This window comes from Chlorocebus sabaeus, chromosome 13 (assembly GCF_047675955.1).
Source record: "Chlorocebus sabaeus isolate Y175 chromosome 13, mChlSab1.0.hap1, whole genome shotgun sequence".
In the NCBI taxonomy this organism is placed as follows: Eukaryota; Metazoa; Chordata; class Mammalia; order Primates; family Cercopithecidae; genus Chlorocebus; species Chlorocebus sabaeus.
The window spans coordinates 20,066,665-20,083,691 of NC_132916.1; the positions used below are offsets into that span (position 1 = coordinate 20,066,665).

At 43.2% G+C, this 17,027-nt stretch overlaps 1 protein-coding gene across 5 annotated transcripts in view; it reads right to left on the reverse strand.

Moving 5' to 3' along the window:
* Positions 1-17,027, reverse strand: part of PLEKHG1 (pleckstrin homology and RhoGEF domain containing G1) — a 245,373-nt gene that overhangs the window by 156,526 nt on the left and 71,820 nt on the right. Inside the window, exon 1 of one of the 5 annotated variants that reach the window (XM_008007559.3) lies at positions 4,102-8,760. The exons of the other annotated variants lie outside the window; for them this stretch is intronic. Within the exon in view, the coding sequence (XP_008005750.3) occupies positions 4,102-4,180 (79 nt within the window). The 5' untranslated portion in view covers positions 4,181-8,760. Of the gene's footprint in view, positions 1-4,101; positions 8,761-17,027 lie in introns of those variants that run through there. 5 annotated transcript variants of the gene reach the window in all.

Below are 17,027 nucleotides of genomic sequence, written 5' to 3' on the forward strand. Positions count from 1 at the left end.
AAACAAAACAGATGATAACATTTGTTTTTTACACCTCTTAAAAGTAGATTAGCTATAGATCAGAGCATGTCACTGCCTAAAAAAATGTGGTATATATTTGCTTGCAATACATATTTGTTGAAAGGCAACAACACTTGTGTTTACTCCCTAGGAAACTCTCAGGGCGTGGGGTCAGAGGAGAGCATGGAGGGGCAGCAGGCCAGCTCCGACAGCCCCTGGGAGTCTATGACTTCTGGGCTCAGACTTGCTTCCTCAGCTGGCACTGTGTTCCTCCCATGGGTTGATCATCGGCAAGACCAAAGAGCTCCCTTCTAGTAAGTACCATTAAGGAGTCCAAGGTCCAGACAGAAAAGAACGAGGTCAGGTATTTCCAAAGTATTTCATTCTAATGAAAATTTATTTCAGAAAAAGGCCATCATAACCCTTTGAACTAAGTTAACAAGAAAGCTACATTTTTGTCACTAGTTCTATTGTTGCCTCAAAACAATAGTAACAAAACAGAAAATAAAAAGAATTACTGGGAAAAACCAGAAATTAAGTACTCTCCCCATCTCCCATTCCAGACATAATAAAGTGATGTGATTTAGACTAAAATTTGCCAAAAGCCAGTACACCCTTTTTATCCTACTAGGCAAACACAAATACCGCAGAACAAGAATTCCATCTTAAAATAACAGCTCTGGAAAAAAAAGAAGGTAGTAATAATCTTCTACTATGTGACTACTGAAGGTACTATGTGACTACTGAAGGTACTATGTGACTACTGAAGTCTGATAGGAAAGGAAAATAGACCTCCCACAAGTAAAATTAGTCATAATTTATGATAACCTGAGAAGAAAAACAGATTCTGGATTTGTCAATTCCATTTGAAGATGGAGAAAAGCTTATAAGCCCATGATCACCCTCTGAACCCTTTACAAAGGGCCACACAGCCACATCAAGGTGTCAAACATACCCTGAATTAGAATTCCATCTTGGCTCGGTGGGATAAGAAGTTTTGACTCAGCCCTTCGAGGAGAGCTTCGATTCCTCCATCCTCTGACCAGAGCCCCCACCATGGCTGCTGGCAGCATGCTCCCCGGGTCGCCGTGGTCCTGCCTTGGTGGGTGGGGGGGCCCGGTCAGGCTGTCACCACAGGAGAATCATGTTCTCCTTGCAGGTGCTACACCCAAGCCTGACAGGTCTGGGCAGTTCCTCCCGCCCTCATCTCCCGCCCACATTCTCATCCTTCTTGCGTTGTCAGACCTCCCTCCGGAGGCTCAGGGAAAGAAAGCTTGGGAGGTGAGACAAGAGAAAAACAGACAACAGCAAAAATAAAAATGAAGAACAGGAATAAAGTCAATCAACTGAAAAGAATGGCCAATATTATAAAAGCACAGTCTCCTTTATATGAGGGATCATTTTTGATGCTTCTTTTTTTACTTAAAGTCTAATTTTTCAACAAGCAAAAATGACCATGTGTGGGAGGGCTGAGGCGGGGTATGTAACTGCATACCTATTTCTCTTTTCTCAGACTATGTTCCTTGCTAAATTGGAAGAGCTTTCAGGCAATTGTTTTTGCAAAGAGAACCATTTTCTACATAAACAGAATTTGTTTACAATATAAGAAAAGTATTTCTAATGTTTGGAGTGTTCACAGAATTACACTGGCATTTGAGAATGAGGAAAGTTGGTTAAGAGATTTAATAAAAATCCCAATCAAGTACATCACAAAGACTTTAAAAAGATGAATCGAATCCAATGACCTAGTTAGCTCTCCTACGGAGCCCAGGTAGAGGTGCCTCATCCTGACCAGCTGGTGCCTGTGCTGCACTCATATAGGACGCTACTCACATGTGCCCCCTACTGGTCAGGTGCCAGGGGCACACTGGGCAGTGACCAATGACTGCAGTAAAGCAGGGGGAGGAGCAAGTAGCTCTAGAAAGTTCTAGACTCCCTTGGCCATCTCTGTAAGCTATATTCATTCAGCCTAGGTGGTAGAAGTTGAGATTGAATCAGCTGTAGGCCGCCTGAGAGGTTTTGGTATTGTTTACTGTTGTTATGACTTTTATGGGTTACACAGATGGAATGATCCATGCCTGATTTCACTCTTTTTCTCCCCTTCCCTAGTTACATCTTATTTAATTTAATAAGATCAAGATAGTTTCTGCAGGAGGTGGGCAAATTCCCCGAATCACCTAAAACTGCTCACATTTAAATAAAACTACAATTTACCAAAGAAAGAGTATTTCAAGGATACACACCTTACATATTCATTTTGTTGACATTTACCTTATTATTTTGACCTTTCCAAAATTCAGAAAACCTTTGGTATCACTGTGATCAGAGGGAAAGTCAAAATGCAGGATGGGATTTTAAAATGGTAGAAGAGTAGGAAGCTATTGGCTCTATTCTCTCCTCACCGCAATCTCAGGGCGGGATTCCTGCTGCACCATCTGGGAGGGGCAGCCCTTGATGAGACGCGTGTGTCCTGGGCCTCCTTGTGGGTGCCTCTCCTTCCTCACTGGAGTGGGATTGCCTTTCCACGGGCAGCTCCTTCTGCCACAGAGGGCTGAGCTGGGCTCTGATGGGTTCAGGGGAGAGCTGCTCAGGGGCAAAGCCACCTACTCTCTAGGGAAAAGGGCAAAGAGGCCTTCAAAATCTCTGTTCCTGTCACACCCAGAGTCAGTAAGACAGGCTGAAGCTGTCTTCTGCTGGGGTCATGCCCTGTGGGAGTGGGGTGGCATCAGGGAAGAGAGCAGGGGAGCCCAGTGCTCAAGTGTGGGGTTTGGTCTTGTCTTGGAAGACGGGGTTAAAGAGAGATCTTGAGGAACGACCCAGTGTCACTCACTGGAGACAGGATCAGGAGGTGGGAACACAGCTGTGCATTCACCTGGAACCATCTTTTTGGAACTTCGTGTTCCACGGTAGGAGACTGCGTGGGCTGAGAATTGGGAGTGGTAGAGTTGAAGAGAGCCTCTATCAAGACAAGCAGAAGGCAACTTTGACCCCATCCTTACGGTGAGGTGGCAGGGAAAACGCAGCAATGCTGAACGCACACACGTGCTTCCTTAACCGGACCTACTGCGGGTGAACCACGCCTTTCCCGGAGATGCAAAGGGAAGCAGCTCAACAGCGAGCTCATGAAGTCATTTCCCCCCGAAACCTGTCTGATTATAAGATACACCCCCCTGCCCGCGCCATGAAAAGGGACACACTGAGAAAAGAAACACATCTAAAGGACGCAGTATTGAGGCTATTAAAAATCTACTAACACTCTCCAAATGGAGCTCTCCTTGGAGGCCTCGATCATTACTGCTGCCACAGATCCAAAAATCCCCATCCCCCATGGGCCAATCAGAAGTCCAAGGGGAGACACAGGGTAGGCCAGAACCATTTCGGAAGCACAGCAAACTGCCCAAATTCCGACACTGAGACCCCTGCACAGCTGCTGCCATCAGCCACCAGACAGGATATGGAGGTATGTGAGAAAGTAGGCGGATGGAGCTGGTTGAAATCTCAAATACAAGTCTCCAACCCCGCACCTGAATTTCCCACCTAGGGGAACCTCCTTTGTGCATTCGTCATTCCCTGAACAGCCAATCACAGTACTTTTCGCACTCTGTTGAGATGATTTACTGTTAGAGTTTGTCTCATGCAATTATCTATCCCCAAGCCTCGGGGGGCACTTAAGGGGATGCAGATTCCCAGGACTTGCTCTGAAATGGCTGTTCTATGAGGTCTAAGATAGTGCCAGGGAGCCTGCATTTTCTAAAGCTTTCCACATTTGCTCACATTGTCAGCCTGGATCTGATCCAAGGATAGTATGAAGATGCCAATTTACTAGCCTGAGGGCTTCTGAAAGTCATGGATCACAGCCTTCTTTGTGCCCAGTATAGCGTATGTACCCAACACATAGATTGCTGGGTGAAGAGAGTCCCAGAGGCCAGGGACATCTACCCGTGGTCTCCACCCGAGGACGCTGCCTGATACTTTTATCCTTCCATAAAACCCACTGCTTGCCACTGCCCGTGCCACCACCCTGGCTGCAGGTGCCATACCATAAGATCGCCTCATCTTACCTCCACCCCAGGCCCCTCAATATTCCCATATTTCACTCGCCTGTGATGCTCTGGCCCAGAATACGATTTGTCCGAGCAACAGTTTCCTGCCTCTTCCACCCCACCAAGAATGGCTCCATCTTTCCTTCAGACGTCCTATGCCCTGGATACTAGCGCAGAGCGGTCCGTGTGTCAACTCAGGGTTCAAGTTGAACAGCATCATTGAACACTCTGTCATCCTTAGTTTTCCAGTTATAGCAGATGGGTGCACAGTGTCCAAGGTTTTCCCCAACAGGAAGCTGAGTGATGACCGTGACTGCAGTGGGAACGTGGTCAGGAAGAGGAAGAAGGGTAATGTCCTGCCTGGGAGGTCAGCGCCACCCTTCCACACACACACACACGTGCTTCCTTCACCGGACCTGCTGTGGGTGAACCACACCTTCCCCCGAGATGCAAAGGGAAGCAGCTCAACACTGAGACCATGAAGTCATTTCCCTCCCAAACCTGTCTAATTGTAATATACAACCCCTCTCCTCTCATGAAGAGGGACACACTGAGAAAGGAAACACATCTAGAAAACCAGAATCATCCTGAAGGCTGTTTACAGGCCAGCATGGCTCACAACAAACTTTCATTCATGGGTGTTTGTTGCTAATGTCCTGTCGTGACAAGTTGACAACTATCCTCTAAATTTCATAAACATAAATACTGTCCCCATCTGCCCTCTACAGAGGATGAGGCTGAATTGGGCCATGTGTTTCTCTGGAGTCTCTTAGGGCCTAATGTGGTTCTAAGCACACAGAACGCATGCTAATTGAAGTAATGTGTGTCAAGCTGTGATGATGTTGTTGTCAACTGTTAAGATGCACACAAAGCCATCAGCATTAAGTATGCTATCCAACTCTGTAGCAAATACTTGACCTCCTACTATAATGTCAGGGAGGAGTCTTGGGGTGAGGGTGGGGCTGTGTGTGGTGTATTTCAACCTCACTCCTGATGTTCTCTCCATCTAGGTGGTCCTCCAGGAGCTCCTGGTCTCTCTTTAACCCCCAAATGCCTCTCTTGGGGGCAGGACTCAGGAATTAGACTGGCATGCATAGGAAGGGAAAACTGGGCAGGCATGATTGGGCTGCACTCCTGCTTTCAGGGCACAGAGCTGCCCACCAGTAGCACCTGCTTTGCCTCCCCCTTGCAGGTGCAACGTCTGCTCCTGTGTGTGAAGGGCTGCTCAGGTCCGCCTGTTGCCTAGGAAGGTTCCGATTCTGAGTTCGGTACTAAGATACCTACAGGCCCAGACATGAGACATAATCTCTAATATCAGCTTATTAGCAATAAAGATGAGAATTTAGTCTTCCTCTGCCTTCCTGCTTGGTTTCAAATTCTCAAATTGGGCAGAACCTGGCCGGGTGACGAGGGTCTTCACTGCCTTTTCCCCTAGCCTCCACCTCTGGTGGACTGGCTCAGGGACACGGCACTTGAGAAACAAAATGATCCTCAGAGATGGTGGCTTCTGACAGATGTGGCACGGTGGGTGTGGGCCCACTGGTTTCTCATGTGGCCACTCGCAGCACAGTGTTTTGTGCCACAGTTCGCTTCTGCAGTCTTGCAGGTGGCCTTTATCGTGGCCTGGTAAGCAGCGTTAGTACACTTTTTACTTTGGCAGCTGACTCAGCTGCTGACAACTTTGCCACAGGTGGTGGCTCTTTCTGGAGTGTCGTTGGGCCTGCCAGCACGAGGTCCGGACATGCAGGCTCAGGCCTCACCATGCACAGAGGCTGCATGGCCTCACCAAGGTGGTCTTAGCCTAACTGTGGGGGACGGGGGGACTTAGGGAGCAGGCATCAGGCTTGCCGCTCACCAGATGTACTGAGGCAGAGTCAACTGTAGGAAAAGCAGAGTCTTTATGTTAATAGGTTTTTTTAGCATCAAGGGTGAAGCCATATTGCAAAGCAGCATGCTCTGTGCACACTATAGAATGGGGTTTAGCTTTAAAGGATCACTGCCTGGCCCATTTAGCCATACTTCATCAGCTGCTGCAAATTCCGTTCTGTACTCAGGGCCAAAAAGAAACTGAGGAGTGGCAAGGTTTGGGTTCAGGAAGCTCATTCACAGGTTTCAGGGTCTCCCTGAACTACAGGGCCTCAAGTTGGCTCCGGATCGCTGGGTTCTCTCAGACACCACCGGGACTCTGCTCCGGGCTGCATTTAGGGAAGGATAGCTGTGCAAAGCTAACTACTCCAGGGGATGGGGAAAAAAGGTTTTCTAAATTTGGAGGATGTAGAACCATCTGTGTATATAGAATTCTCAATACAAAGAACATGGAGGAAATTCTACAACTCTTTTTTAAAGACGGGAAATAAAAAAAAGATGATCTACTATTATCCTTTCTGTTCTTTTTTTTTGTTGAGATGGAGTCACCCTCTGTCACCAGGCAGTGGCATGATCTTAGCTCACTGCCACCTCTGCCTCCTGGGTCCAAGTGATTCCTCTGTCTCAGTTTCTGAAGCAGCTGGGACTACAGGTGCACACCACCATGCCCAGCTACTTTTTGTATTTTCAGTAGAGACGGGTTTTCACCATGTTGGTCAGGATGGTGTCGATCTCTTGACCTCGTGATCCACCCGCCTCAGCCTCCCAAAGTGCTGGGATTACAGGCATGAGCCACCACACCCGGCCTATTATCCTTTCTTTTCTCGAAGTGATAACCACTACCCAGGCTGAACTGTTCTGAATTGGATGTTGCACAGAATTCACCCGAGCACTCGCTAACTCCCATGCTGTCTGTACGGTCCTCAGCATTGCGGGGGCCATGTCTATGAGAAAAGCAGTGGAAACACCAATGCATGTATGGTTTCTGCTAAAATAAGTTAATCCACAAAAAATGCATTTGTAAATTCATATAGAATTTGGACTCTATATGAGCATTACTGCCTAGAGATGTTCATTACTTCCCAAGGGCACCTCGTCTCTGTCTGTCCTAATGGTGGGAAAATGTGCTCAAACTTGCCCATCTAAGGCAACTTTCCCATGATTCTCAGTGTGTCCTCCTCCAGATGTAGCCCTCTTCTTCCTTCAAGTGTAAAAGCTACAAATGGGTTATCTATCTGTACTCACTGTCTTCATCTCTTCCCCAACTAATGCCAATCTAGTCTCTTTCCTGCTTCACCACACCCCCCCCCCCCCCAACCAAAACAGTTCTCTGTAATATCATGCTGCTTAACCCAACTGGTATTTTATGTTTCTTCTGCGTATAACTTCTTGGAAGCATCTGATGCTTCTGGCCACTGTTTTCATGTTAAGCACTGTCCTCCCTTGGGGACCACGGCCCCTTAGAATCCTGGTTTTCCTCTTCCCTGTACCAACATCCCTCTTCAATCTCCTTTGCAGGATCAGCCAATGACTCATTTATATTTTCAGCCCAAACTTCTGAGCACCAGACCAGTATATCCAAGTGACTATTTGATAGCTCAGCTTTGAGATTTCACAGGAAACTGAAATGTAATATACCCAAAATGAAACACAACTTCTCTCCCAAACTGGGCCTTCTTCCAAGGAATGTCACTATCATTTGTGGGGTTCTGCCAACCAGAAATGTCACAGCCATCCTTTCCACCTTTTTTTCCATCACTCCACACATTCAAATCATTACCACCTCTAGTCAATTTCTTTACTTCTTAATTCACTTGCACGTCACTTCCTTTTCTCCATCTCTACCGTGGTCATCTTCCATCTGTACTAGTATAACATTCTACTAAATATTCTCTGGAGGGGAGCAGAACTATAGTGCCATGATCATTCAAATGGCAGACCTGATGTCACCCTATCCTTACCCCATCAGCTGAAAACTCTTTCATGCCTTTTCATTTCTTCTAGGATAAGGATCACAACCTGTATGTAACCTGGCCTCCAGCCATGCCATGTTCCCATCCTGGTCCCCTTGCTGACCTTACTGGCCTTCTCTCCCACACCATGCCAGACGCGTCACTCATCTCTAAGTCCCTCCAGAGCTCACTGTCTCTCTACATTGCTTTTCTGCCGCCACCTCAGTTCCTGCTCACCTGTCAGATCTCAGCATGGTGATCACCTCCTCATGACAATGCCTACCTGTATTTTTTTTTTTCCTTTATGGCATTTATAATTTACAATGAATATCTGGCTTATAGCCATCTCTCCTACTAGTCTAGTTTAGTATATTGATGGGGTGGTGGGGAAAGCGCATGTGTTTTTTGCCCGCATCAAATTCCCACAGCCTGAAACAGCACCTGGCACAGAGTACATACTTAACGAATGCTTGCTGAATGACTGAATGAACAACTATACAGCCCTGAGGACTTTGGTGTAATTAGTGTGGGTGATATTTCTATCACAGCTGTTGTAATTTATAAAAGCATGCCATTGCTTATAATTAGGTAAAGAAGCAAGCCTGTAATTATGAACTCATTCCCATGGGAAAACATGATCTGCTTTATGATAACTACTTTATTTTATGGATTCTTCAAAGAGAACACTTTGGTGAAAAGTGAGCTGCCTGTATTTCTCCTTTACTTACATTTAATATTCACATCTTCTCTGCCCTGAGAAATGCTCTATTGCTGAACGTAGCCATGAAGTTCGACAAATTTAACAAATAACTAAATATCTCTTTATAGCTTAATACTTATTATATGATTACAACCTAGGTTAAATTATATTAAAAACTGTTATTAAGAACAGAGCAACCTAGAAAAGTCAAGGCAATGGAGCTTTCTCATGCCAAACCTTTAAAATCCTACAAACATGATTTCTGTATTTAGTTTCTCCTCTATATCAAGGCAAGGCAAAGCTACCTTACGTCATTATGGCACTTTAACTCACACACACAATTTAATAAGAGTTTAAAATTTTGATTTTATAGAAAATTGCTCATTAATATTGTTGGTTTTTTCAGAGATTACTTATTTTCTCAGCAATGAAAGGTAATGAATTAAGGCTGATTTCTAGTTTATAATTAATTGATACTCAGAGATTTCATGTTTTAAAACTGTAATATCAGTGATAACTTAATATGATAAAAACCCAGGTTTTCTAATCATATTTAAGAATCACCTAGAAATATTTTGTCTTTCATTCACATATTTATTTGCTCATGATTGGTTAGAACCAGTTCCTAAGAACACCTGAAGATTTGGCCATTGGAAATAACCAACTTTAGGAAAGGCTTTGTTATTTGTAATTGAACCCTGAAATGTGAACCCTGTAAAATTTTAGATAGAACTCTACATTAGACTGGTGCAGAACCTTAAGCCACAGAGTGTGCCAGCATTTCTTTCTCTATTTTAAAGAGTACGTGGATTAATTACAAGGTGCCGACTGACCTGGATTAGTCTTTATCCCTGCCTGCACAAAATTAATTCCTACCATTTACATCAATTAGATTAGGTCAAGATGGGTAATTCAGGCTGAATCTAATATAAAAACTCCTATTTACTAGGGCATCTGAAGTTAACACAGATCTATTGAAACCATTCCTGTTTATATATTAATGGCGTAAGGAGTTAGATTTCTCCCTGCTCACTTTGTAGAGTTATGAAAGCTATTCAGGCACTGCTTAAATTTAGGTATTCATTGGGAATAGTTTTAAAACACTCAGTATGGTGGAGGGGCCTGGGTGGGAAAGGAGAGATGTTGATCAAGTGGTCTGAAGTTTCAGTGGGAGAGGAGGAAGAGGCTCTGGTGATCCATTACACAGCATGGTGACTGCAGTTAATGATAACGTATCGTAGATTTCAAAAGAGCTAAAAGAGTGGATTTTAAATGTTCTGACCACAAAGAACAGCCTGATTTGATCATTCCACAATGTATATATATGCATCAAACCATCACATTGTATCCCTTAAATATATACAATTATTATCAATGAAAATAACACTAAAAAACACTTTGCTACAAAAAGTGAGGGAACACATTGACCTTTTTTTTTTTTGCTGCATTTTGTCTTTATGCATCATATAATACTTGTACTGACTTATTTATTTATTTATTTTAGAGATAGGGTCTCACTCCGTCACCCAGGCTGGAGTACAGTGGCATAATTACGGGTCACTGTAACCCTGAACTCCTAGGCTCAAGTGATCCTCCCTCCTCAATCTCCCAAGTAGCTGGGACTACAGGTGTGCACCACTGTGTCCAGCTAATTTAAACTGTTTTTTTTTTTTTCTTTTTTAGAGATAGGATCTCGCTATGTTGCCCAGGCTGGCCTTGAATTCCTGGCCTCGAGTGATCCTCTTGCCTCAGCTTCCCAAAGCACTGACAGCATTCTACATGAGGGATATGTATCAGGTGTGTGAACATAAGTGGGTCTCCTGAGTCTTGTGTCTGCAGGTGTCAGGTAGGGACCTATATCATGAAGATGTACCTAGAAGGGATGAAATATGAATTAAGTCTGGAAGAACAAACAGGCATAAATAGGAGTCAGCCAGCCTGGAGTCATGGGATGGGGTGAGAAGCCAGCGTAGGCTTTTAAGGAGAGGGAGTGCCATGTGCAAAGACCCATGGTGCCTATCCAGTGGAACTGCAAGCAATGCAGTAGGGTAGAAATTGGTGGGGGGTGTGTATGTATAGGGGAAGAAACAAGAGACAAGACTGTAGAGGTAAGTAGGCACCAGACCATGTAGGGTCTTATATATCCAGTAAAGAGTTTGGACTGAATGTTTTAAATGGAGGAGTACCAGGCCGGGCGCGGTGGCTCAAGCCTGTAATCCCAGCACTTTGGGAGGCCAAGACGGGCGGATCACAAGGTCAGGAGACCGAGACCATCCTGGCTAACAAGGTGAAACCCTGTCTCTACTAAAAAAAAACAAAAAACTAGCCGGGCGAGGTGGCGGGCGCCTGTAGTCCCAGCTACTCGGGAGGCTGAGGCAGGAGAGTGGCATGAACCCGCAAGGCGGAGCTTGCAGTGAGCCGAGATCCGGCCACTGCACTCCAGCCTGGAAAAAAAAAAAAATAATAATAAATAAATAAATAAATAAATGGAGGAGTACCATAATCAATCATATCTGCATTTTGAAAAGACAACTCTCAATTAAGCTGGAAAACAGACCAGAGGACGAAATAATGCAAGCATGGACACCTGCTAAGGAAGAGGCGGTGGCAGCCTGGATAAAAGCACTTGCAGGGAGAATGCCTATAGTTTGAGAACTCATTGGATGGGGCTGGGAGAAGGAGGAAGGAGGGAAAGGCTCAAGCTTGTGGTTAAGGCACCTTGGGGCTGGCGTTGCCATTGAGTCTCAGGGTATGCATAGAAGAACGGGAGAGAGTTGGTTACAGGGTGGTGAGTGATTCCGGAAAATAATGAGTTCTCCATTTTTCGATATGTAGGCTGTCACTAAGTATTTTTTCTCATTATAATTAATTCCATGAAGACATTTTTGAACGTGAATTATGTTAGTGCCTTTGAGTTGCACCAGCTCCACCTTCAGGGTAGAACCTGTCTCCTTCATCTCCGTTTCTCACAGCTTCTAGCACTGCAGTTGCTCAATAAGTTCTTGTCTCATGACACCATTGGGATAAATTGCCAGGAAGGAAGAGATACAGCAGGTTCAAAGGGTAAGACTGTCATCATTCTTATTATATACTGTCAGGTTTTCTCCAGAAGGATTACATAGTTTACACTATTAACAGTAATGCATGAAAATAACCTGTTTTCCCACAATCTGTCCCTTGTTGATTTTTGGCTTCTGTTTATTTGATAGGTGTAAAATGTTTCCATTTTAAAATGTATTTAAGTTGAGCGTTATTTTCAGATTTGGTTTCCTATATGTTTTCCTTTGTGTGAAATAGCCGGTTTTATCCTTGGACCACTTATCCAATTAGAATCTGATATTGTGCTCACATTTATATAAATTATTGTGTGTGCACATGAATTAAGTCTCTAATTTTTGCTGTGCATATTTTCCCATTTTGTTGCTTTCTTACGTTTTAGTTTTAAAAGGTTTTAAACTTCATATCACTACATATGTCCATCTTTGCCCTTTTCAATATTCTCTTCCTTCAAAAAAATTTTCTTCTTTACAGCTGAAACTGTGCTACTCCAAATCTGTAATTCTTTAGTTTATTGGGAGTTCACTGTGATATATATTATATGGCTTGCGGTCTGAACCTTGAATATTTTTTCTTTTGAATTATATCTTGTATTAGTAACTATTTTTACTCGCTTTTTACTTGTTTCATCTATTTTTATAGGTATTTAATGATAACTGCAATAAATATTTATACAGTTTCTTTTTTGCTACTTAATTTCATCTTCTTAGATTTAAATAATCCTCATGCTTTTTCCCCCACTAGGAAAAATAATTTTTATCGGTCAGGTGTGGTGGCTTATGCCTGTAATCCCAGCACTTTGGGAAGCCGAGGCAGGTGGATCACTTGAGGTCAGGAGTTTTGAGACCAGCCTGGCCAACATGGCGAAATCTCGTCTCTACCAAAAATACAGAAATTAGCCAATCACACCTCTGCACTCCAGCCTGGGCGACAGAAGGAGACTGTCTCAAAAACAAAAACAAAAATAAGTTTTATCATTAAAGACAAGAAGCCAAAATAAAACTATTTTAGGAAGGGGATAAAAGACCCTCCAAATATAACCAAAAGACAAGGTTGTAGGGAGGATCTCCCTTTGCCCAGCTTTCTCCACTAATCCAGAAAGTGTGAGAGAAAAAGCAAGAATGGATGAGCATGTGTGAGGAATGCACAGGAGACAGCACACACAGCTGAGGGCACGCATTTTGGTGTACAAAAGATCTGGGTGTGAGTCCTGGTTCTGCCACTTATGAGCTGTGTGTCTTCAGGTAAACTTCTCAATCATGCAAGTTTGCCCATCTGCAGATTAATAAATGGTGTGAACAGAGAGGGGACTAAAGGGGGAAGGAAGACTAAGCAGCAGCTGTTATTATAGGTGATACAGGAGAAATGATCATGTTCATACAAAGAACTTGCCCTACACTTTCTGCTGGCATATGGTGAGCTCCCAAAATGCTGCCTGTGGTTATTAAATATTTCTCATCTAGGCCACTACATCGATCCATACCAAAGTTTTGAGTGTATTACCACATTTTCAAATAGCAAGCAGTTTGCAATTTGTGTGTGCCTTTTTACAGAAATGTTTGAGGTGGCCGGGCATTGTGGCTCACACCTGCAACCCCAGCACTTTGGGAGGCTGAAGCAGGCACATCACTTGAGGTCAGGAGTTCAAAACCAGCCTGGCCAACATGGCAAAACCCCATCTCTACTAAAAATACAAAAATTAGACAGGCGTGGTGGTAGGTGCCTGTAATCCCAGCTACTCAGGAGGCTGAGGCAGGAGAATCTCTTGAATCCAGGAGATGGAGGTTGCAGTGAGCTGAAATCATGCCACTGTACTCCATCCTGAGTGACAGAGCAAGACTCCATGGCAAAAAAAAAAAAAAGAAAAAAAAGAAAAAAAGAAAAGAAAAGAAAGAAATGTTAGAGGTGTAATCTGGCATTAAGTAACTTGAAATAAAAGTGAAACTCAGGTGCCATAAATGTAGGTCTATAATAACTGATAACAATGCTTTGAACCTGGCCAGCTCTCTACTCTTCATTTAGGTGGATATAATTCTTAAAAGAGTTTATATCACTTCCTGATTGCAGGTTAATTCTCAGAAAGAGAAGAGAGCTTGGACTCTGAGGTCATTCTTTGTCATTAACAGTAAAGAGCAATTATCCAAATTCCTTAAGAGATGAAAAGTTCTGCCTAACTGAACTTTCTGTTAACTTTAGGGTTAACAATAAAAACCTTTTTCAACGCTTGTTAATTTTTTTTTCCTAAACTGGGTCATGCACATCCCTGCCTTGATAGGTAAAGACGGTATACAAACTATAATTTAACCTTCCCCAATGATTCAGATTGTTGCCTGCCTCAGGGTCGAATCTGTAACAGGGAGCAGACTAGGAAGAAGGTGGAGGTGCTAGGATTAATAAACATGGATAGGCTGACGCACATTCAAAGATTCTTTTTTTCCTTAAATAAATTCCTCATGCCTTTGTGTGTGTGGTGTGTGGTGGAGTGGGAGGTCAGGCTCTCCTCTACAAATCGAGCTTAGAAAAAAACAGTTCATAGGCTGAGCGCGGTGGCACACACCCATAATTGCAGCATTTTGGGAGGCCAAGTTGGATGGAATGCTTGAGCCCAGGAGTTTGAGACCAGCCTGCAGCAACATAATAAAAGCTCATCTCTACAAAAAGTACAAAAATTTTAGCCAGGTGTGGTAGCTCACGCCTGTAGTCCTAGCTACTTGAGAGGCTGAGATGAAAGAATCACCTAAGCCAAGGAAGTTGAGGTTGCAATGAGTCATGATTGTGCCACTGCACTCCAGCCTGGGTGACAGAGTAAGGCCCTGAGAAAAGAGAAGAGAGAGGGGAGGGGAGGGGAGGGGAGGGGAGAGGAGAGGGAAAGAAAGGAAGAGAGAGAGAGAGAAAGAGAGAGAAAGACAGACAGGAAGGAAGGAAGGAAGGAAGGAAGGAAGGAAGGAAGGAAGGAAGGAAGGAAGGAAGGAAGGAAGCAAGCAAGGAAGGAAGGGAGAAAAGAAAAGAAAGAGTTCATTAAGGGTTTTGGCTTTCCTGAGTTGTACTTGACTACAAGTGTACACAATGCTGTAGAATCTGGTGAGCTGAAAAGTGTTCTTGAATATATTTAAGGATTCCAAAGCAAGATTGCCTATAGACAGGCAGAAGAAAATGAACTTTGTCTACCAGGATCTTCAGCTAAACACCTAGGGATCCTTCCATGTCTGGCTTGGGGGCTGAGTTAGCTATGGCTCTGCAGAGGTCACAGATTACACGGAATATTTTAAAGTAACGCAGTACTAGAGGGATGTGCATTTGCTTGAAGACAGAAAAATCTTTTACTAGAAGGAAGCTTACCTTAAAAGTTTTTTTTGGAACTTGTATGCATGATGATTTGCCCTTTTAGAGAAGATGCTAAAGGTTAATTTTCTATGGCATAAGAACTGCGGATACATGCCAAAATTCTATTCCCAGACCTAAATTATATAATCAGAAATAGGGCATCCAAACTGAACATCAAATAGTCTTGCTTTCCAGCCGACTATGAAAAAAATCAGTTTCAATGTTTGAAGTAGTATTTGTTTATATAATGCAACCAACCATGACTGCCAAACACAGTAATTAAATGCTTTTACAAGTGAGAAATCTTGCCAGAATATGCAATTTGAAGGGGGAAATAAGCAGAGAGTTGATATGCAGTAGAAAACGCTGAATTATTTATTTCATTCTGCTCAGAAGTAGACACTCATGCTTTGAGTCTACCTGCAAAAATACTGAAAGAGAAATGAGAGCATCAGAAGGGGGCAGTTACTTTATTTAATCTTATCTTTTTTATCTATAAGTGGTACACTTTCTTCTCACTCAAACTTGAAAGATGAGGACTTCTCATCTTCCTGTCATTACAAAATGACCTGTGTGGAAATGAAATTAAACATCTACAAATAAACAATAGATGACCCCATTTTTCTTTTTTCCATTTCTTTAATTATCAACTAATTTTTTCTATCCTCTGATTTCACCTAAATGCTCCTACCGGCGAAATACAGCATCAATTTAATATAGGCTAATACTTGGAATGAGCAATTAATGAAATATTTTCAAAGGATTCCACTTCTAAGACAATTGTGAAATCATCCTTAATCTCGATTTTCACTCATCTCTATGATAAAACAATATAAATGTTGTCTGGCTTCCCCTGGGAACTTAAGGGAACCTCAAGGAAAGCAGAGGAGGTGGCAGCAATTGCTAGACTTTGCACTGAGATTCCAAGCACCTACTAGCATTAATTTATTCATATGAACATCCATGGAATCAGGCTCTAATTTTCTCCACAGTGGAGAGAGGAGGGAGTACTTGCACAGCAGATAAAAGGTGAGTTAGGTGGGGGAAATATTGGGATTAAGACTTATGCATTTCTTTTTCCATTACCCAAATAGCAGTTCTTTGATAACACCTGCACATTTTTTTGTGTGTCCTGGAGAATAACTTCTCTATTATCAGGGACCCCTTGGCCCAAGGGACCACCAGCTCTTGACTGGCCTGCAGCACAAGGCTCCTAATTTGTCATCCCTTTACCACTCCACTTTTGGCAATTCATTCTCACCCAATAGCTAGTGAATTTTCAGAAAGCTGAACTGGATTCCATCACCCTCCTGCTTAAAACCTATAAATATAGTCCCACTGCATTTAGAATAAAAACCAAACTCCTGAACATGGTCTGCAAGGCTGTGCAGGAGCTAATCCTCATCTCTCTCTCCAACCCCATCCCCACTGCTCCAGCCTCACTGGTTTTCCATTCATTCATTCTTTCATTCACGTCCCAAATTCATGTAGGCCTTCCCTAATCTCCTCCTGTGACTAAAATGTAAACTCTTACAGCATCCCGGTCTCTTCATTCATAGCACTGACCACAATTTAAAATAATACACTTACGGTTTTTAAAACTGTTATCTTTCAGCTCCACTAGACTCTAAGCTTCTTGCAGGTGTTACTATCAATGTAACCACTGCCTCCTCAGCACTTACTAAAGTGTCTGGCCTATGGAGTCCTTCCATAAATGTTGGCTCAGAGTCAGCAAGTGATTTCTGACTTGACCAATTCCTCAACAGTCTGGGGCATTGGTTCCTTCTTACCCATAATGGCTCTGCCCTTTCCTCTTTAAAGGAATATTCTAGGACGGAGGAAAAAGAAGCAACATATGGCATGGATGCAGTGAACAGGGAACACTTCTACACTGCTGGTGGGAATGTAAACTAGTACAGCCACTATCGGAAATACTGTGGAGATTCCTTAAAGAACTAAAAGTAGATCTACCATTTGATCCTGCAATCCCACTACCAGGTATTTACCCAGAGGAAAAGAAGTCATTATTCAAAAAAGATACTTGCACATGCATGTTTATAGCAGAACAATTCACAAATGCAAAAT